This window comes from Crotalus tigris, unplaced genomic scaffold (genome assembly GCF_016545835.1).
Source record: "Crotalus tigris isolate CLP2741 ecotype Arizona unplaced genomic scaffold, ASM1654583v1 scf7180000017549.6302385, whole genome shotgun sequence".
Taxonomy (NCBI): domain Eukaryota; kingdom Metazoa; phylum Chordata; class Lepidosauria; order Squamata; family Viperidae; genus Crotalus; species Crotalus tigris.
The window spans coordinates 844,561-868,023 of NW_024096467.1; the positions used below are offsets into that span (position 1 = coordinate 844,561).

The 23,463-nt window shown below is 36.9% G+C and overlaps 1 protein-coding gene across 3 annotated transcripts; it reads left to right on the top strand.

The window, feature by feature from the left end:
- Positions 1-588: 588 nt before the first annotated feature.
- LOC120306098 (tetraspanin-7-like) lies at positions 589-23,463 on the top strand. 3 transcript variants are annotated; one of them, XM_039338754.1, is made up of 2 exons: positions 589-978; positions 11,060-14,134. In XM_039338754.1, the coding sequence occupies exon 2, from the start codon at positions 11,266-11,268 to the stop codon at positions 12,001-12,003; it is 738 nt and encodes a 245-aa protein (XP_039194688.1). In that variant the 5' UTR covers positions 589-978; positions 11,060-11,265; the 3' UTR covers positions 12,004-14,134. The 3 variants fall into 3 exon arrangements, 1 of the variants encoding a protein (XP_039194688.1); XR_005556173.1 differs by lacking the exon at positions 589-978 and adding an exon at positions 22,894-23,463 and having other exon boundaries at positions 10,468-12,509; XR_005556172.1 differs by lacking the exon at positions 589-978 and adding an exon at positions 15,864-16,030 and having other exon boundaries at positions 10,468-12,509.

Consider the following 23,463-nt stretch of genomic DNA (forward strand, 5'->3'; position numbering starts at 1 on the left):
CTCATGAAATAAAAATACAAATATCCCATTTTAACTCGTATGGTTCCAGTATTTTCTTGCAGCATAAAATCAGTGTAATTTTTTTTAATAACAAGGACAGGCTAAAGAACTCACAGCATAGCAAATGCAAATGAAGATCTCTGCAGTTCAGAACAGATGCTGGCTGCAGAGAATGGTAAGATGGGAAGGAATGTGAGGAATGATAAAACAAAAAGGGATGAGGACTTCTGGTGGTTTTGCGCTGGTGATGGCGGCTACTTTGTAGCCGTCCTCCTGAGAAAGTGTTAGAACCGCTAAGAACAGCAGGCATCAGCTGTTCTGCGGTTCAAAACCTCCTTCCCGGGCAAAGGGAGGGAGGGGAGTATCATGTGAATAGTGGTAGAGCCTCTGAAATCCCCCAAAGAATTTTTTCTTGGGGGTGAAAAGAGTGCTCCCACGGAGTTCAGATTGCCTCCGCTTCTCAGTTGTCTTTGTCTCTAGGGACAAAGCAAGACGCCACTCCCACCTCTGCGAATAAAGTGATCTGGTGAGTTATCTTAAAAGCGGACAGAGCTGAATAGAGGATTTTATTTTTTTTATTTTATTTGGGCTTTTAGTTTAAAGATTTATTTTTATTCCCTCTTTTTTTCTTTTATTGAAAGGGAAAGTAAAATGGCGATCGGCAGGGTTTTTTTTTTTTTAAGTGACTGGAACGGAACGGATTTGATTACTTACATTGATTTTTTGAAGGTGGATTTGGGTTTTAAGAGGACTATTTTCCCTTTCTGTTTAACCTTTTTTTTAAACTTTTTAAAGGGATTTTTCTTGCATTTTTTGTATTTTTTTTTAAGAAGGAGGAAAGAAGAAATAAAATTTTTGAAAATGGCTTCAAAGCGTCAAGCAACTTCTACAGTACCTAAGGTGGCTTCTTCTGCGATATTACCAGCACAACAACCTAAACTCATACCACCAGCTTCTCCTCCCCTGCAACCAATGACGGTAAAAGATATGCAAGATATAATGGGAAATGCTATATCTCAAATTAGAGGTGAAATGAAAGAGCTTTTAGTGGAGAATAATAGCATTTTGAGGCAAGATATAGTTTTGGCTTTAAAAGGACTTGCTTCTGTGGTTGAAAAATTGGATTCTCGAGTTGAAGAAGTTGCAAGACAAGGTGGAGGTTTTGGAGGAAAAGTTTGAAGGAATGGAAAAAAAGGTGGAAATTTCACAAGATAATTTCGGCTTTCTTGAAAGATCAATCGCAAGAGAAGTATCTCTTGGTGTGGAAAAGATGGATAAATTTTATACAATATAAGTATGATATAAAAAAATACCATCTAGCTTTTGAATAATTTATATTTAAAGTTTAAGATATTTACTTAGAAGTGTAATCATTATTATTTTTTAATTCTTTATTTCTTTTTATTTTTTTTATTTTCCTTTCTGTTTTTTATATATAATGGAGTTAAAGTATGTTATAATCTGTTTATTGAATGTAATGATATTGGTTTAAGGTTTATTTGGGTTTAAAAAATTTTTTTTTTCTTTTATGTTCTAGTTAAGCCTGTATTCAGCTCTGGGAAGAATGGGGGAGGGTTTTGGGGAGGGTTGGGAGGGATTTGGGAAGGGGTTTTTATTGTAAAATTTTAAAAACTTTTAATTAAAAAAAAAAGCAAAAAGGGATGTGAGTTAACTGCTCAAACAGTTAACATCAGAACTCAAACAGTTCTGATGTTTGGCAATCCTATCTTCTTAACAGGAAACTCCCCCGATCTCTGCCCCACCTACAAGGAATTCTGGGATTTCTGGATTTTAAGGTTTTGTTGACTGAAATGAGTGGTTACTGTCATTAATATGAATAGGACAGTCGATTCTAGGCAGGGAAGGATAGATAAAAAGCTAGAACAACATGCAGAATAACAGAAGACATTTGGGGCAGAATAGGAGCCAAGGATTAAGAATGCTGGATTACTGTAAGGCATGGATTACTGATGATAGAGAAAATCAAGAAGAGAACAAGAGTTATTAGAGCTACTATGTGTCAAACTGGTGGAATGAAATGCCTCTTGTCCCAATCCCTGGAGATCTTTTTAGGGATCTGGAAACATGCTGAGTGTCTATATGGAAAGAGAGATATACTGTTTAATAGTCTCTAAAATTCTTTGCACAAAGTTGTAAAAATTATCCCACGTTTGAAAATATTTTGTATCTTCTTTCCCTTTCATTTTCAATGTAAGCCTGTCCATTTCCGCACAGTCCAAAAATTTTCTAATTATGTCTACTTCCATTGGTTTTTTTTATTTTTCCAATACTGTGCAAATGTAATTCTCGCTGCTGTTAATACATGTAATATTAAATATATACATTTCTTGTCATAGTTCTCTGTAATTATACCTAGAAGAAATAGTTCTGGCTTAAGATCTGCATGTTTTTTTAACATTTTCTCTAACCACGTGTGTATTTTTGACCAAAATAGTTTTGCTTTAGGGCATGTCCACCAGAGGTGATAGTATGTGCCTGGCTTTTGCCTACATTTCCAACAATTACTAGACATGTTTTTAAACATTTTTGCTAATCTTGCAAGTGGTAAATTCCCTCTATAAAACATTTTATATAAACTTTCTTTATAAGTAGTTGCCCTTGTTATTTTATAGTTTCTTTCCCACAAGTTTTGCCATTTTTCTAGTTCTAGTTATGCCCAAAGTTTTTTGCCCAAGTTATCATTGTTTCTTTGACTTGTTCACCTTCCATCTTTAAGTTTAACAAAAATGTATAGTTTCTTAATCAGTTTTTCATCTGATGACAATAATATCTGGTCAAACACTGGTTGATCTTTATAAAAACCATATGTTTTAGCATCTTTTTTGTATCTCATTTGCATCTGCAAGTGTGGCCATCATGATAGCTCAATGCCTTGTTCTTCCAATTCTTGTTTAGTTTGTAATTTCCATTCAGTATTCAAAATGTCTCTGTATGTCACAAGTTTCTCATAGTTGATTAAATTTGGGTGCACAAACGCTTCCATTGTCAAAATCCATCCTGGTATTTTCATTTTTATCTTTTCCCATGTCAAAAGCAAGGCATTTCTTATATAGTGATTTTGAAAATATTTATGGATTTTATTCTTCTCATATCATAGAAAAATATGCCATCCAAGTTGTAAGTCATGTCCTTCCAGTATAGTAATATTTTGTGTCTAAGGGTTATCCACTCTTTTAACCATGTTAATACAGCTGCTTGATAATATAGTTCATTTTCTTTTGCTTCTTGTAGCAATTTCAATCTTATTTTGGCTTTTTTCCCTTGCCAGATAAATTTCAAAATCAATGCATTTAACTCATCCCAAAAAATCTTTCTCCAATTTTATAGGTATTGTTTGAAATAAAAAAGTAGTTTTGGTAAAATATTCATTTTCACTGTCGCTGTTCTTCCCAACATCGATAATTGTAGATTTTTCCATCTTTCCAAATCTAATTTTATTTGTTTTAATAGTTTAAAATAATTATCTTTTTTTTAATGTCACATACCTTGCTGTTAGGTGTATCTTCAGGTATTTAACTTTCTTAACTATCTGGAGATCTGTTTTTTTCTGACAATTGATTTCTTTGTTTATCTGTAAAGTTTTTGACTATCACTTTAGTTTTGTCTCTGTTTATTTTTAATCCTGCTACTTCTCCAAATTCTTCAATCTTTGTCAGTAATTTAGGGCTTGTCTCTAAGGGATCTTCTAATATAAATACCAAATTGTCATAAATGCTTGTAAATTATATTTTTCATCTTTTTATCTCCATGGTAAAAAAAATATCTATGAAACAATGACCCAACAAATGGGTTGTTTAGTATAAATTAATGATGTTACATTGGTACAGTAGAGGTAATCTGGGACCACCAGATTATGAATCACTAGGGAAGAAATGGCCTCAAACTCTTCCATAGGATCCAGGCATTACATAATGCCATAATATCAGTTGCTTGCTTTTTGCTTCATGCTTTTGTGATCCCAGTTATTGAGGCTTATTTCACAAACCTTGACTTAAAGCAAGAATCCCACCTCCCTCTTCCATTCACTTCCTCATCCATCCATCTGCTCATCCATTCTTTCCACTTTTCCAATCCCCAGCTTTGCTTGAGTAAGAACAAATGAATTGGTGAAATATTGTGATCGATGGCTATTGGAAAGGGAAACTGAGAGGGAGATAGTAATGAAGAAGCAATGGTTTGATAACTTTTCTCAGATATGACAAATACCAAGCAATTGAAAGGGAAATTACAACTGGCTTTTTGCTGAGAACCAGGATCATCAAAGAAAGAACAATGCTAATATTTCTTCTACTCAGTCTCAAAATAACTTTTTCTGAGTTTCTGGAATATCCATAAGTGAGAATCCTAGAGACCCAATCCTTTTACCACTAAATCATCTAAGAGTAATGTTCTCAAATTATCTTTTTTCATGTAGGAGAATTTTATTCATTTTTATTTACTAAGATTTTATTTGTAAATCAGGAGTCATCACACTGTTCAATTCATTGATTCCCTTCATGAAGTTTCAGCTTGTTCATTCAAATTTATTATGCAAAAATAATTTAGATTGCAGCATTGTAAGTAACAGTACTAAAAATAATAATAGAGTCAACTCGAGGCCATTCTCACTGGTGACTGACCATCCAACACTGGGTAACCCCATCTCACTGGTAGCCATCTCATTTTCAGGACTAGTATGGAGCTCTGCAGAACCCCAAAAGATTAATAGACCCCAATTGGCCTTCCATCATTTATCAACCACCTGTTCACTGCCAGACATTTACTGACCCCGTTTTGATCCCCACCCATGGATCATCCATTATGATAATCTCTTGGACTCTTGGGGGCTGATATTGACCACTATGGGGAACCCTGTGCTAAATATTTCGTAAAATAATATTTGGTACACAGCTTGATACTCTAGATCAAAACAAAGCAGAAATTGTATTTCATTCTTTAGTTTTATGGAGAAATATGTTGAAAACTAAAAGGAGTGTGGTGCAATTCAGATCCAAAAGATAGAGGATTCAGAATGGGTGTGGGCTTGCGTGTCCCCTCAAAGGTTCTTAACCACATTTGTCCCTTTAAATCTGGATTGCAGCATAGCCCTAGAAATGAATACATTTGGCTTTCAAAAGTATAGTAAATGCTTTGTAATAGATTAGCCGCTAGAAGGAGCTCACATGTTCTTTTTTTTTAATGTTTCACAAATATAGACAACTGGATACATTTCAGTCTGGGGCTGGAGAGCATATGACATCATACAGTAATTTAAAAAAACAGAAATTGCAATATAAATAATCTTTAGTAAGTTTTTATTAGAAGAGTATAAAACCAACGATTGCAACTGATTTAATTGAGGTAAATAATTAAGAGGGGCACATAAAAAGCTTTCTTAATTTACAGAATAGTTTAGGATTGTCGTTCTGGTGATCATATCTAAAAGAAGTTAGTACTTCTACATTTTGGGCAGGAAGGGCAGTTCATCATTGTATGACCTTCTCTGTAATTAAAAATCCTCATTTTCAGTCCTGATATAGAGGTCTCTTATACATCGTGCCATGAAGAGGTCTGCCTGGTGGAAAGTCAATCAGCTAGTCTCACTCCAAACCACATAAATTGGATATCCATGGATCTAAGCAATTCCGATTAATAAAATAAGGTCTCTTTCAAATCACCTTTAACTCCTGGTATAAATATATGATATATTTGGATGATTTATATCAACTTAACATGTTAATTCTTAGTGAAATTGTTTTGTTTTATTTTTCTAGAATTTATTTTGGTATTCTTTTGATAATTATTATATTACTGTAAATTACTTAATTTGTTTCTGCATATTTTTCAAAATTACATTTTTTAAAGTTTGACACTTGATGACTACATGAATATATTGTTGCAGTTTCATGATCACATTCAAGAAATATTGCTGGTTCTAATTGCTTTCCAAGAATTGCCACAATGGAACATATGCTCTAATAGTTATCAAACTGAATTATTATTTAATTTTTCTTAATCTATACAGCAAATTGATAGATTTTATAGGGTCTAGTGTCTTTACTTTCTTTATTGTAAAGAGGCTATTTGTTTGGTATTCTACTTTTTGTTAGAGACAGAGCTGCCTTTTAATATACGTCTACTTCGTGTTTTTGTATATTTAAATTCAATTAACATTTATTCTGCATTTAGTTTTCAAGTGCATTATAAATAATGCAATATTAGTTGTCATCATCTGTGGTCAGGTGTGCTTTCCTCAGAGATAGATGCTGTCCATTGCTACAAGATCAAACCTTTGGATTAGCACAGTGATGGCGAACCTTTTAGAGACCAAGTGCCCAAAACTGGCCCCGCCCCCACTCCATCCCCTGCCCCTCCCCCACCCCACCTGCCCACAAGGCCACTCACCGCCTCCAGGGTCCACCGCAGATCACCCAGGCAGCCCAGCAGCACCATGGCGGCCACGCCCTCTGCCCACGCCTTGCAGCATCAACTGCGTGATGGGGTGTGAGGGCAGAGACTTGTCTATGCTACCTGGCTGCCATGTCCTTGGCTGTGCTGCTCCACGTGGCCCACGCTCGGGGGTGAATCTCCTTCAGGGGGGCTGCTGGAGAGGGGGTCACGGAGGCGAGGCTGGGGCAACAGCATCTGTGCCCACAGAGAGGGCTCCGAGTGCTGCCTCTGGCACCCATGCCATAGGTTTGCCACCATTGGATTAGCATGTTTAGGGCTGCAGAAGTCAGGATAATAAGCGGAAGGCAGGAAAGACAAACAGTGGAGAAAAAAATCTCTTTCCTTCCATCCAGTGGTCATCTGGATTTTTGTGACTATAAACATCCTGAACTCCAAACAACCCTGCTCTCAACATCTCTGGAAGCCTGACTCTTCTCTCAGACTTTGGAGTAACATGGTTGTTGAATCCCTATTGGTTTTTCTACAGAGATTTAAAACTATTTTTTCATAGACACACATTTTTTAAATTATTCATTATAAGCTGCCCAAGGCTATCTAGAGTGAGGCAGCATCCAAATTGAATAAATACATAAATAAATAAACAAACCCAAATAATTATGATTTATTCAAGAAATTGTAGTTAAACAAACTGTGTCCTAACTTATTCACCTGCTTACTCAGGTGTTATTTCCATTATGTTCCATTAGGCCTATTCCATAAGTGAGTGGGTACTGTATTTCAGCCTTCATTTTGTGTGATAAAAGTATCCTCATTAGTAGAGGAAACAATGACAAATTAAAAATGCAAATCTATTGAAAAACAACCCAAGTGCTCCAGTTACAACTAAACCTTCCACAAGAAGAGCTGTGTAAGAATGGTATTCAGGTGTGCACAAACTGTAACAACCTGGGATTTCAAAAAAAGGAAACAGACCACCTATACAACATCTTCCAACAAAATAGATACCCAGGCAACTTTATCAAAAAGTGCCTGACCACTCAACCCACTACAGCACAACCAGCACAATTTATGAAAAGGACAACATTACCATATATCAGACAACATCTCTGAAACAATGCACAAACGATTACAACCACATGGCATCACCGTAGCACACAAATCAACTAATGCCTTCCAAAACATCTTAAGCCACCCAAAAGACCAGTAACCCCAGAAGAAAAAGAAGTCATTGACAACAAACAGTGTAAAAAGTATGAGTAAATCTTTGGTTCTGGTGACCAACTCAGATTGGATCTTGCATACAGTGTAAGGACTGCAACAGCCACCATATAGGATAGACAGGCAGAAGATGAGCAGAGTACATCCATGAACACCAGTTAGCAGTCAGAAGACAAGGTGAAAGCTCCTTTCTCACAACACATTGACAAACTCAACTATGGTTTCAATTGTAAAACTGCAAGCATTGTAAACTAAATCCAAAAGTACTAGGCAATACCTGTAAGATGGGGATTCTAGCAAATCAGATCTCAATAGCCACATAGAGATAAACCATACAATATTTACATACCATTCATACAGAGAAAATAAAAAGCTAAGAAGGAAACAAAAGGTCCAGAACACATCCTGTCCAGCAGCCAATATCCAGATAAGTAGCAATTAACACCAGACAAACAAGCAGGCAGAAAACAATGCCCTAATCAAGTAACTACCAAGGAGAAAACCACATCTTCACCAACATGGTAGGACAATTTATTATATATAAACAGAGCAAATCCCACACTCACTAGTACTGATAATATTATCTAGTTGGATAATGAAATGTCTGCAAGCAAACAAGCAAGCTCAGAAACCACCAAGAACCCCACAGTACTCTTTTCAATCATTATGAACGGTAACAGATTTTAATCATACAACTTTCTCAATCGCATTAATGGTTCCTCCCCCCCAGCTAATGGGAGCTTTTGGAAGTAATAGAAATAATATTTAGAACCCAGGTTTGTAACTTAACATAAAGTTAGAAAAGGAATCATTTTGTCTCTCTTATATTCTTCTTGTATAGCAAATATTTCAAAATACAGTCAGTTGCCATTGTTTCTCCAAAATAAATCAAGCCTTGTAACACAGCCCTCTTCTCTTTTACTCTTCTCACATAGTAGAATGTAGAGGGCAACCAGTGTATTATGCTTAGCTTAAAGCAAGTTACATGTAAATTATTAATCCACATATATTTCTTGCCTTTCCTATGAATAGGACTAACTGCTGATCTCAAATACAGATTGACAAGAATTTTCCGATCACTTTATGTATTTTATAACAGTTAGAGGCATTTTATTATTTTATTTTAAAACTACTAACAGTGTGATGGAAAAATGGGGGAAACAATCTGTCCACGATCCATAGGTGACCTTAATGAATCATGAAGCATGAATCAGTACTTTGAACTTCATGAACCCAAGTATCATAATCAAGCAATTTGGCATAAACTGAAAATATAAAATCATAATTTTATCTTAAAATTTATGTTAAGCTTCAGCTTTATCAGTCAGAGAATGCATGAACTTCTTTTTCACTGTGTTCTTACTTAACTGGCAAATTAATCTTGCTGTTTAATATGCCCTTTAATATAAATTTCTATTTAGATTATGGCTAATAAATTTCAATTTAAACAGTTGACTAGATTTCTTTTAGCCCCAAGTTTAAATCTCACAATTTGGGAGTTAAATCCCATGTTATAATAATATGAAACATATAGCTTTAGCAAGTATAGTAAGTAACAACAGGTAGTTCTCAACTTACAACAGGTTGCTTAGTAACCATTTGAAGTTACAATGGACTTTCCTGGGGTAATTATGACCCAGTTCTGAATTCTGACAGTTACCTCCTGCCTGCAGTCATGTGACCACATCAGGTGCTGGGCAACAGCTCATTCAGCATTTATGGCCACGTGCAGCGTCCCCAGTCATGTGACCACATTTTATTATGTTTTTTGCTGAAAATTGGCATTTACTTTCAGCAAAACTGGCCCATATTGAACTATTGGTTCACTTAAAGACTGTTTAACAACTACTGTAAAAAAGATAGTAAAATTGGGTTGGTGACTTGGGTGACTTGTTTTATGACTGTCATGACTTATGATTATGATGGACAGGCTCCATTACGGTTATAAGTTGAGGACTACCTATAAATGTTTTTAATATTTTTTCTCAACATAGGAATATACTGTGGAATAGAATCACAGAATATTGGGAGGGTTATCTGTACATCTACCAATCCTATCAGAGCCTAAAGAAGTAACACTACAAACCCTAATCCTGATTAAATTCTCTGTTTCTATTATGAATTAAAAAAATTTTTTTATGTGAGCACTAGTTATATATTAATATAAACAGATAACTTTGATTTGTTGGTCATCATACAGCTTCAGAACCAGAGGCATCTATGAGGGTAGAACAAAACCAAAGCTTCACCCTCTTTTACATGCATCAACTCTTGGTCAGAGCATATCCAAGAAAAGAAGGAAAAATTGGGACTGATGTCAATTTGTTAACAAAAGAGGAAGGGGATGCAATTTTGGGAGATTCCATTATTAAGAACTGCTCAAAAATAGATTATACTGGTTGCTTTTATGCTTTTATGTACTGGGTTTATGAAGTATGGTTTAAAAAATGTAATATCGGTCTGCCAGGTATTGTCTCCAAGATTAATCTCCTGTCCCAGCTGCAAAATGCTTTCATTTTATGAGTTCCAATTAAACAAGAGTAAATAATCTCTCTTATACAGTACATAGATACATTACAGTATGGAGTAAATTGACTGGATGGAAACCTAAATTGTCTATCATCTCTTCTGGAATCCTGTATCTCTTTCCATATAAAAGTAGTTGCAAATGAGCAAGAGGACTGAATAATAACTTGGGGTTTTCTGTGTACTTCTAAACACTTTTCTAAAATTAATGCATAATAAAGGAAATTCTTTCTGGTTGCAAAGTTCACGTTCATCTCCATTAACGGAGCCTTGTATTTCAAAAGGGTTGATGTTTTTCAGATTATCGCATATCACGGAAATATTTTGAGCACCTTTTTAGATGAAAAGCAGAATTCCATGCTGGGGTGTTATGTTGTTGATAAGGATATATTGAAAAACGGTGGTCTTCAGCTTTGCAGTGGGGAAAAGTATATTTAAATAGAATCTTATATTCTCGGTTGAGGGGGATCAAGAGAAAGCTTGCTAAGTCAGTAAACCAGGGCTCTCATGGAACCTGATTTTTCTGAGTGGCAATTCAGTGAAAAGCAATCTTTGAAGTTTAAAACCTTTCTAGCATTGGGAAATCAGAGAACCACGGCAAACCAATTAGCAACTGGGATATCAAAGTGTGGCATGTAACAGGAGAAACAAGGACAGGAGCCCTTGAGTGACAATTTGAGAGGCAGGCAATTCCCTGGAGGAAATTCTCCAGAACGTTAGAAACAGCTTGTACTGCAACCCTAAGACTGAATCAGTCCAGCTACCTATTTGACCAGGCAAACAATCCAACTGCATTTGTGATGTGCTGGTGGGAGACAACTATACAGACTAACAAGTTTGCATTTTGGATTCTGACCAGGTTGAGCAAGTTATAAGCTCTATTTTTTTCTACTCTATGAAAAAGGCACAGCACAACATTTTTCTAACTGGAACACCTGGCAGCATCATTAACAGCATTCCACAAGGATCTCTGGTGAGGCAACCAACGCTATCCAGTTGGCAAGGTGGAGAATAAAGGTGGAACTCAGGAGCATCCGGTGACAGCATACCAGGACTGGAAGCACCTAAGCAGCACATCAGAAATCCATCTCTCCTCATCCAAAAGGTAGCATGGCTCTCCTCAAACTTTTTCTCATGGCTTTCAGCTTTGTCTTCTGGGCAGCAGGTCTAACCATGCTCACCATTGGTATCTGGGCCAAGATTTCATTAGGTACCTACTTGATGCTGTCAACCAATCAATACTCTCCCAACCCCTTTATTTTGTTGGCTGCTGGCATCACTATCATCATATGGGGCTTTCTGGGTTGCTTTAGTGCTGCCACTGAACATCGTTGCCTATTGCGCACTTATGGGGGCTTCCAGCTGGCTGTCTTGGCTGCTGGACTGACAGCAGGGCTGTCTAGCTTGTTTTATCGTGAGAATATTGCTGAAGGTTTCCAGAATGGACTGCGAGAAGCCATAAATTCCTACACCAATGATGAGGAAAAAGCAGAGGCCCTGGATTCCATTCAGCGCAACCTGAATTGCTGTGGCATAGACAGTTACCGCGATTGGTTTTCCTCACCCTGGTCTGTGGAGCAACAGGCACCTAATGGCTCTGTGCCCCTCAGCTGTTGTAGGACCCGAAAAGGTTGCCTGCATGCTCCACTCCCTTCCGATGCTAAAGGTATTTACCACAACGGATGTTTCAGCAAGGTGCATGACTTTGTCAGCTACAATATATTCTACATTGCCTCAGCTGCACTTGGGCTGGCCCTCATGCAAGTTGTGGGGATCGTCCTTTCTTGCCTCCTGGCTGCACGTATCCTACCACAGGGAGAATCAGTTGCAGGGACCATCTCACACTGAATATGGAGTCCTGAGAGCCTTCCTTCTTCCAAGGCATTGTAGCCTTCTTCCATAAACTTCACTTTGCAGGACCAAATTCTCCAACATTGTTGGATAGTTGCATATCAGACTCTTGTAGACTCCTTTGCTCCAGCTAGCATTATCTTTGTCACCATGACAAGAAACTACTCGATGTCTTCTCTTGTTCTCTTTTCTTGTAATATAGAACAATGCTATTTTGTCTTGCAGAAAGAAGTTTCTTTCCCAATTAGCTTCCTTTTTAACACCTTTAGCAACTGGAGTTGGCAGCCTTTCTGTAATTCAGCTGGAGATTTTTTGGCTCACTTCACAGATAATTAAACTGTAAAGCTATTCTCAGTTGGATGCCTTTTAAAAACTACTTCTTTTATCAACAGTGCTAAGAAGAACAAAACCTCCATTTTTTTTTCTTGTGCCAGCCAGTGAAAGTTTTGTGATAACAGTTTGCTGGGGGAGTGGAGAGAATTGAGAAGATGACACAGATTAAGGTTAGAAGTTAGTCCCAGTATTATGATAGGAATGTGGAAGGGGGGTTGTAACTTATTATAATTCAGTCATAATATACTGTAATATGTTTCTTGAAAAAAAATAATACTATATGTACTTCTGCCTAGAAAAAGGCCCTGTGGCTTCAATAGAGTTTATTCTGAAGGAAATCCATAAGATTGCAGTCCAAATGGCAACCCTCATATACTCATGAAAAGCGTCTTTGACATCATGCTGTAGGTCTTAATTCAGCAACTGTTTCTCCTTTAAATTGTATTTTGATTTATCTACATTATTTCAAGGTGTAGTTATAGGCTTAAGATGTTTAAGATAATTGCTCTAACCTGTCTATCTGATACCTAATATTTTATCTACAGCTGATATCACCATACATTAAGTATTGTATGTGAACATTACAGAATTTAAAACCTTGGACTGTGATTTTTTATTTTGTTTTAATTAGCAAGCAAAAATATTTCCCTATTTAGTAATGTTATGTCATCAGAGTTTTTCTTTGTATTTCTTCACAGCCTGTCCCCTTTCCTTGTAAGTTATATTCATCCTAATTCGACTGACATGGAAAACTTTTGTGGCCAGCTAATAACATGGATAATTTGGCTACCTCATCTTGGGCACATGATTTTTCTGAGGTTAACTCTTCAAAGTTAAACCTATTCATATGATATGTCATTTGCAAATGTGGGTTTTTTACTTCCATAAGAGTTAATAAGAAGCTATGGGCATTAAAGTTGCTGATCTTGTCAGAAACAAAGTTAGATTCTTTTTCCTGGCAATTTTCACAAAGAGAAAAACATGTAAGATCTTGCTATCTAAAACAGAAAAAGAAAACTTTAATCACTACCCTTTCTGGTTTTATTTTTTAGAGGAATTATTCTGTTTGATTCAGTTTCTTTTAAATTACAAATTGGCAGAGATGTCAATGAGTAATAATTTATCAATGACTGGTATGGTAGGTTTATGCCTGGCTTTTCAAGTGGGTCTGATTGTCACAGACTCTCATATTCTGTTCAATACCCAGAAATTTATCTTTAGTCAATGCTGGCTGAGGAATTTTGGGAGTTCTGCACCTTTTACAGTGGCCAAGTTTGAAAAAAAAATGGTTTTAAACAGCTTCAGAATAACAGTATTAAATTTGTAATCATTAAAATGACTGCCTAATAAAATAAATCTCTCCAACGGTAACAAACTGAAACGATCAGCTGAAGAAGGAGAGCAAAAAGATATAATGGTATCATTCAGTGGAAAGTATAGCATATGACTTGTCTGGTTTTAAGTGTCTTGTGTTTAGCTTACAAATACATTTGAAGGAATTGTTGTATTAATGTTTATGATATTATGTTTATATTTGTAATTAGTGTAGGGGTGGGCAGCTTGCCATATTATACTGTGAATGTCTGGCAAGTAAATACCCACAATGTAACTGTTCTTAAAACTTTACCATTTATGGCAATTTTAAAAGTTGCATTTTCCTTTCTATTTCTATAGTTCTGTAATTGTGTATTTTATGCTGTAACACAAGAAATCATAGCAATGTACTTTTTAAAAAAAATCAGCAATTTTTGCAAAGGGATTCTTTATGCCTGGAAAATAAATTAATCCCTGCAAATTGTAACTCTATTGAGAAATTACTTGTGCTCTCTCCCTGTTTCTCCCACCCTGTCTTTTCTTGTGCTCTCTCCCTGTTTCCCCCACCCTGCTTTATGGTAGATTCTTATCCTTCCTGGCTGGTGAAAGCCTCCAGGTGACCTTCAGGCAGGTTCAGTGATTAATACATGGGAGGGGGTATTCCCAGCACCATTTAAGAGGCCTTGGTCTGCCCCATCCTCAAGAAATCATTATCGGACCCAACTTGTCTGGACAATTTTTGTCCCTTGTCCAACCCTCAGGTCTTTCCTGCACTCCAAGTTTTTTTCTTTTTTATATTGTTAACTGATTTGTTTCATACCTATCTAATACCTCTAAATATATACCTAATATGGCTATGGCTCAACTAAGTGGTAGCAAAGATTTCAAGTTTGTGTATCTTGGATGCCTCCTGATTGCTTCTTCAGTGAGCTAACCGTGTGAAGAGGCAAACAAACCACATGCATATTAACACAAAGAATCTTTTTCTCCCCCGGTCACCCTTTCCTTGGGGTTTGTGACATTGGCAATAGTACAGTCAATGCCAGATGCGTACATACTCTGTGCATTGATTAGACCACTGCTCAGTCAACCCATTTAGAAAAGAAAAAGGGGCAGTGGGCAGCAGTCTCTCAGACCCAAAAGAGGGATAGATGTGGATAGATTATCAATTGAAGTGAAAGAGGTAATTCCCCAGGGAACTGGCAGAACCAGTTAGAGCAACAGGAGTCCCATATGGAACGTGTCATCACTTCTTGGCTTCTCAATGGATATTATCACACTTTACATTGTCCATACATGGCCCTTGAGATGAAATATTATGGAAAACAACTCTTCAAGGGCATAGCCCCTCAAACTCTCCTCAAGTTACTTCATCTGTTGGAAGAACAGAGATACAGGTGGGTGGATGGGAATTTGTCCCCAAGAAAATTTTAATGAACTGTATTTATGCTAAGGCAAGGAAGCTGGGTACATTTGCTCCAAATAAATGATAATCCATTAGTTGCAAAACTAAGATTGGATATGGCTTCTTCTTCTCCATCATGTAAAGCAGGGGTCTTCAAACTTGGCCCTTTTATGACTTGTGGACTTCAACTCCCAGAATTTCTCAGCCAGCGAGGAATTCTGGGAGTTGAAGTCCACAAGTCATAAAAGGGCCAAGTTTGAAGACCCCTGCCCTACAGCAAGACTCCATGTTTCTTAGCAACACTTTACTATTTTTCTATTCAGCTAAAGGCAAAAGAACTTTGGTTACTATTTTCTGCTATTGGAGAATATAATCACTAAGCCATGGCATGCTTTAACAGTTTTGTTGAAGAAGCCATAAAGCCATAAAATATGTTGACAGACCACCACATGCAAAGCCAAAATGAAATGTACCACCTAGTGGGTTACAATGATGTTTGAACCCATTTATATTCAATTTACCATGAAGCAAATAGTACCATCTGGTGAGAAGCGAGGAGCAACAATTAAGTCGTGTATCAGCAGAAAAAAGCAAACAGAATGGAAGAAAACATAGCCTAACCAATTTATTTCCTTTCCAAACCATTCCCAGATTTCTAATATTCTGACATTAACATCCAGATTAGAATTTTCCATTTCGTGCAGTTTGAATGAAAAATGGATAAGTGGTGAGGGGTTTTTTTTGAAAGGCCAATCTTCTTTAGAAACGTCTAGTCTAATTATCACTTCTGCCTTTCTGTTTATAGAATATGTGCTAATGCTGTTTCAAACTGGGCTTCAGAAGAGATGGAATTCAAAGCCAGTTAATCAAGCTACTAAAATGCATCAATGTTGAAACTCAATATATTAAGACTTTCTGTGAGAACATTCAGGGGATCATAATTCTGCCTCCCACCCCCAATGTGCTTGCACGTTATGCTCCTTTCTCTTCTCCCATTTGTTCAGAAGTATACTTCTATTTATGCTTTTTTTGGCATAGAACGCCCAGAACGGAGTTCCGGCACCTGTTTTGGATGGAACCTTGTAGGGTAGGCAAGGCGGGTTGTATGACATGTTTGAGTTCTGGCACCTTTTTTTTTTTAACAAAAAAAGCACTGTGCATAACTCTCATAAAGTTTCTTCCAACAGTAAAATTCATTTTGATCTTTGCATGGTTCATTTCTGAGCACAAAAGCCAGAGCAAAATTTCCTATAAAATAATGCAATTTAAAGAAAAATAAAAGCATCATTCACTTAAAATAAAAAAAAATGTGGCACACATTTGCAACTATGAGGGATCAAACCCATGTAAAAATGGGATAGGACTTCTAACTCATGTATGTGTTTACTATTTTCATCCCTGACCAATGGGGGATTTCATGTTTGTACATGAAATTTAGTATATGACCATATGTCATAACCATCTTGAAAACTTCCAAAACTTCTGTGTTTCCTCTCATTTAATTCGGTATATAAGTCTCATAAATAAATAAATAAATAAATTTGTTAGTTAGACAAAATTTGGTAAAATCATTACTGTCATGATCATCCAGTCTGGTCTTTCAGGCCCTATGTTCTATGTTTCAAAACTCTTTAAATGTTTATATAATATGAGTTTAAAAAATAGGCCTGAATATGCTCCATTTCTTAAATTGTCTTCTGGACAGAACTCAGAGATGATTGTAGATGAGAATCAGTGATTTGATTTCCCACCACTGGGGTGGAGAACGACAAAAGCTAAACTTTTGTGCACACATTCTGGAAAGAGAGAAATTCCTTAATCATGGACTCCAATACAAGCCTGAAAGCTTGGAAGAATAAACCTTTGGTCCTGGTGATTGACTCATATTGGATCCTGCAAAAGTTAAACTGTAAAAAAAAAAATTATATTTGGATTCCAAAGATCTTAATGACTACAATAGGTATAAATTCTACCTCTGAGTGGTTGTCTGAACATCTGAAAATGTAAATTTTGTCTGAACATTATTTAAAAAAAAAAAAACCAAAGAAAATCTATAATTTCTTTCAAAACAAGAGAGAAATCCTGATCCTGCCCATGGGTGTAAGCCAGGGGTAGGCAACTTTGGCTCTTTTATGAGTCGTGGACTTCAACTCCCAGAATTCCTGAGCCAGCTTGGCTGGCTCAGGAATTCTGGGAGTTGAAGTCCACGACTCATAAAAGAGCCAAGGTTGCCTACCCCTGGTGTAAGCCATGCCCTCAGCACTTTGCATCATCGTGTATTTCCCATACTACTTAAAATATCATTAGAAAAGCAGGTGATTTATCAGGCCCAAGCCTTCTCTTCAAAGAAGCACAATGGCAGAGCATCTCATTTTTGTCAAACAAACAGAGGAAAAGATAAAGTTCCATTATTTCAGTAATAGATCTGCCAATTTACACCCATAGTAAATTCAAAAAAATCTACCACAGTCATCTACCGAGATGCTCAACTATTTATCAAAGTCTTCACTGTCTTGTAAAATAGCAGCTGGGAGATTGTAGGTAACTCTAAAAAACGGGAGTCCTGTTTGGGGGCCCATACCTCCACCTCAGTGCTGATATTAAACCTCCCCTCAGTACATAGACACAAATAGTCCAGGAAAATTCCATATGGAGGTATCATGAAGCCAAGTCATGTACGGATTTGCAGGTCAAAGTTTGCACTAAGAATTGGACTTGGAAACCTCTCACTAATCAATAAAGAAACTGGAGAATATAGTAGATGTTTTGTTACTATAGTGCTGCATATCCACTAGTGTCCAGGTTGCTGCATTTTGCACCAGCCATAGTTTTTTGGGTTGTAATAGTATTGAAATGTCTTATATCACTTTACACAATCCAGGGATATTTCAACTCTGAAAATTTCAACCCTGAAGCAGCTGTCTCAAGCATTTGGACAAATACCAGAGCAACAGAAATCTATTCTGATCTATTGCTTTTATCTGAGTGATAGAGATGTGTATCAAGAGGAAATCAACAGCTACATCTCTGATCAGGTGGAAGAAAATTGCTCACAGCTCTGAGTCTTCTCTCCTGCTTTGTAAACTGCTGGTATTTTTAAAAAAGCCATATTTTCTATGGAGAAGCTACAGCACAGCAGGCAGATAGTGCAAATTGTGCAGGTAACAGGGCATTCCCATGCTTCACACCCACGTTCTGCTAAGGCATGTGAAATTCCATAAATAAAAAGTTTGCTAATACCATGTTGGTTCGATTAATCCCCTGGGTTTTGTTGGCCGCATGGGCCTTTCTAGCATTTAAGAACGCAAGGCCTTTATTAGTATGTTTTTTTAAACTTTGGGGATGCATTTTGTCCATATTTTTGTGACATGCTATAATATCCTGCAATTCATGAATTTAAGAAGCACCAGCAGTTAGGGGGCATCTAGGGAGCTTACAGCTTACATCAAAATGACAAAATCAGCACTGTGCTGTCCCACTGCAAGCTCCATCCTTCTTGCATATGCATATGATATCACAATGCATTTTAAGAAGGAGCAGGGCTTGCATTGCAATGTCATGCTGTCTCCTCCATTGCCTCTTCCTGCAGATATCATAACTAGCAGTCCCTTTCATTTTATCACCAGGATATCATCTCTGATGTACAAGAAAGTGGCAGCCTCCCAAAAGGGAAGTAAAACAAAAGAAAGACAAGCATCTCAAATAGATGCTTGATTTTACTGAGTGGGTGGTTTTCAGTGCCTACAGGAAAAAAAAATGGCCACAGGGTTAGGGTTGTTAATTGAAAGTATACTAAAAGTACAATTTGTGACTGGCTTTCTGGTTTCGCTTTAGACCAGTGGTTCTCAATCTTTTTAATGCCGCGACCCCCAACCGGTCGTAAGTCGAGGACTACTCAACTGGTGCAGCACCATTTGCAGAATGGGACTTTTGGTGGGCTCAGCAGGGCAGAGATAGCCTGGACAATTCCTATTGGCTTTTGAAAGCCAATAGAATTAGACTCTATTCAAAAGAGTCTATTCTATTGGCTTTCAAAAGCCAATAGAATAAAAGGGAGTCGCACAGCTAAGGAAAAGGGGGAAAAAAATGGTGGACTGCGTTGTTTGGCGACCCCCGTGAAATGGTCGTTCCACCCCAAATGGGGTCCCGACCCACAGGTTGAGAACCACTGCTTTAGACTATTAGAGTTACTAATGGGAAGAAATGTTAAAGAGACTGCAGCATTTCCCAAATAGGAAGAGGAAGATTTCCCTCCAAACAACAACAACAACAACAACAATAATAATAATAATAATAATAATAAAGTTCTCTGCATGCAGTAGGTGAAGGTTAGAAAGCTAGAGAGCACTGTTAAAAATAAGGAAAGGAACCAGTATACAAATGACTACAAACATTGTTGCTGCAAATCTTGGATGTTTTTAATTGTTATTTTCTGGTATAAAATGAAGGAAAGTGTTTCCTTGGGGAGGAGGGGGTGTTGTTTGCCTGATGATGTCAGGAAACAACTCTTACATTTTCTTGTTTCACACAGTTAAAATTTGCTTAGACATGGCATCCACCTAAGTAAGTATCTTTATCAATGAAGTCTACGGCAAAGCATTGGGCAAGTACTTGTCCTCTTGGCTGTTGTGCAAATAATTCTTTGGATGAAGGAAAGAAGATTTTTTAACAATAGACATCTGCATAAAGCCCTTCAGATGGCATCACAGCAGCAACTTCATTAAACAATGTGCTTCTTTCTAAGATTAATCCATACTGTGTATAACTTTATCCAACAGGAAGCCAAAGGCTTTTATTAATCAAAAAGAATCAGAACACTCTGTCCCCAAACATGGAAACATTTCATGCAGATTTTAAAATGAGAATTAGTAAATCTAGGCTTAAGCATGGTCAGAGAAGACTTATTCAAATCAATGGGAGAAGAAAAACACTGTGCTCAATTTTTGTGTGTTTGTATGTACCTTCAAGTCAATGTTGATTCCTGGCAGTTTTCTTTGCAACATTTTTCAGAAGTGGTTTGCTGTTGTCTGCTTCCTAGGGTTGAGAAAGAATGACTGGCTCAAGGTCACCCAAATGGTTTTGTGCCTAAGGCAGGACTAGAATTCACAGTCTTCCAGTTTCTAGCCTGGTCCTTTATACCCAATTGGCTTTCTGAGCTCAATAGCATATGTTGTTTAACAATAGTAATTGGGAAAGGAATTTCAATTGTTAAGCAATAGGGTCATAAAGTGTGACATCACATGATCACACTGTTGAATGACAGCAATTCTGGCAGTCCCCTAGTTACCATTGTTAAATGAATCACCATGGATTATTAAGCGAGGACCTCACTTAACCATAACTTCCAATTTCTTACCATCTTCCCCAGTGACTTTGCTTGTGGGAAGCTGGAAGGAAAGTTACAGATTGCATGATTGCAGAACATTGTGACAATTGGAAAGCCATGTTGATTATCAAGTGCCCAGATCACGATCACATGACATGGGGGCTCTGTGATGGCCACAAGTATCAAAAGCTCAGTCACTGAACAAGTGTTGCTAACCAAGCACTACCTATGCTCTAAAAGGTAAAGACACCTTTAAGTCAAGCCCATTTCCTGGTGACTACCTGGACATGTTCATATAACTTTCTTGGCACCTTATTCTTCTCAGTATTCCATGCATAGCTTACACCATTTGTTTTTCATCAGTTCAGCCTGCTCTTGTCAAGAACCAATTTCTAAACGCCATCAAATGTCACTGTGAAAGGGCTTCAATAGAAACTATTCATTGGATTTCTTTTAAACTCCTGGCTATGGATCAGCTCAGAACATCTGACAATGCCACCATTCACATTTAATTCCTCTTTTAATTTGCTGGCCAGACTCTGTTTCCTTTGAAAGTCAAAATGGAAGAGATTATAGGACCCACAGAAATAGGAAACCAGTTTTTTCTGCCAGAGAAAGCTACCATCATCACCATCATCAGAACAGTTCTTAATCCAAGCTTATAGAAATAAACAATGAACACGATCCCTTCCCAAAGCAAGGGTTACAAGATAAATAACTCTAGTTTTGACATAACATAAGGAGCCTTGTGCTCTCTTCCCAAGTCCTTATGCAATATGTCCCTATCTATTTATTATTTGCATATACTTTCTTTGTTTTTGTTGTAGTCCAATATGTTCTAAATACATAATTACTAATTTAAAACGCTTTATTTACAAAATCATCACCAATAGAACCTTGCTAGCAAAGACAGTTTGACTAAAAAAAAGCCCAACAGAAAAGTTGTTCTTTTGCTGCCTGCTAATCATTTTATTTTTGACAGCAATATCCTATACTTAGTATATTGATTCTTGAATAATGTTTGAACTATGGTAGTGCTTAAGATCTGGATATAACTGAAAGGGATATTGTTGTGTCCTGGGCCTGATAAGGGAACTCAGCAGTCCCAGAAATGTTGCAAATGGTCCCAGGCAACCTAAAAGCTGCCCGGGACCAGACTGGCTGGCGCCGGACTACTGTGCATGCGCAAGGTGCGAAGAAAGAGGGATTCTTATTTGCTGGACTGCCTGGGGGTTGGAAAACTATAAAAGGCCTGGGTACCTGTTTTGCAGTTGCTTGGAGTGGAGTTAAGGAGAAATAAAGAAGTTTGGTTTACGATGTATCGTGCTTCAATGCCTCGAATCCCGAAACACAAAAGATATGTAGAATGCAGAAAATGAGATTCTTTCTGGAACCTGTTATTGTTTTAAGTTGTTGTACCCAAAGTGACTATGGGCCACTTTCTCAACTGGCTGTGTCAAGAAGTAACCCAAGACCTTTTGCTTACAAAGCAAATGCTTTATCACTGAGTCATAATTCTGTGACTGATAAGAGCAAGCAATTAAATTATTGATTAACATTGATAAATAAAACAGTGCTAAGTATAAGCATTTTTAATATTAATATTCAGATCGATATGGTTAATAAACAGAGCAGTTTTAGCATGATTGTTATTAATAATAAAAATGAACAAATAATCACATTCATGCCTCTAACAGGCAAATGATTGATTTTGTATGGCTCAAGAAAGGCAAAGGAACTGCAAAAAGAGAAAAAGGTTGATGTTAGCCAAAACAATAAATGCTTCAGGGCAATGGACAATCGTGAACTGCTTGTTGGAAAGATGTTGCAGGGATTTCTTTTCAGAAATCTGAAAATACACCATAAGAGAGAGTTTAGTAAAGTCACATTGGGAGGGGGAAACATGAAAGATTCTTACTACTGAAGCATTATAATGTTATTTTTCTTATCTTTCTCAAACGCAATGGCTTCAGATGGCGATTTACATAGATGAGGCCCCAAAGTGCCTTCAGTAGAAGAAGCAATCATATTCATGTGAAAACATTTTGACACTGAAAAGGGAATCTTTCTCTGACTCTTTGGCTGTGTTTTATTGAAAATGTGTATTATTATTCAGCTGGAACTAATAATAAAATAGCAGCGAGAGTATTTACTTTCAACCTGTCTGTCTACATAATGCTAGTGGAAAAGAGTAATTCTAATTTCATGCAAGAAAACACCCTGAATCTTGACATCAGTGGTTGGAGCTAGCAAAACAATTTTTGCCTTTTGTGTTAAAACAATGAAATAAAATTATATTTGAAATTCATTTCAGTAGAATAACTCTTGGAACTAATGGAAATAATCTACTCTTGGGTTTTGTCAATTTTTTGTGGTTTGTGAACTATGCTTCTGATCCACAGAAATGTCAGAGCAGGTCAACAGCTGGAGTAAATATAAGCTGAACTTCAAACATGTAACTTTCTATTTGCAAGTATATAAATCATCCAGTTTTTAATTTTTCTTTCAGATTTCAGATGGAGCCTACAAGCTGAAATGCTTCCTGATGCCCAAATTTCTCAGCATTTCTTTAGGGAGAAATTCTCCAAAGAGATTATTCAATAATCTGAATTTAAAAAGAGGTAGAATTGCAAAGTCTATGACATATGGAACTAACAAAGTAGCTAAGACTGTAATTATTTTCAGAATTAGAGGTGACCCCTTAAGGGTTTTGCAGACCAAGCTGTAAACATTGAGATGTTCATATGATGAGAAAAATAACTTTTTACTGCTATGTCGCCATCAACCAGATCTTTGGTTATGGTGCCTTTACTCATTATGTTCATCTGAATTTTATTTCTCTAAAAAGCTCTGTTGCCCAATTTTTTTTGCTCAGTATAATTTGATTATGGTAATTAATTACAAGGTATCAGATTTCACTCTGTCAGAATAACCAGATTGTATTCACCCCATCCAAAAGAAAGAGGGACTGTTTGCTTAATCAGCAACATTTTCTCCTCACCACAATACTGCTCCTTTTGAGGTAGCCCTGGAAAATTTTTTCCTCTTTCTTGAAAACGGATCTTTCATTTATCAATAT

Excerpts from the sequence above, each read along its gene's own strand:
- LOC120306098 (XM_039338754.1), top strand. The coding sequence starts at position 11,266 with ATGGCTCTCCTCAAACTTTTTCTCATGGCTTTCAGCTTTGTCTTCTGG.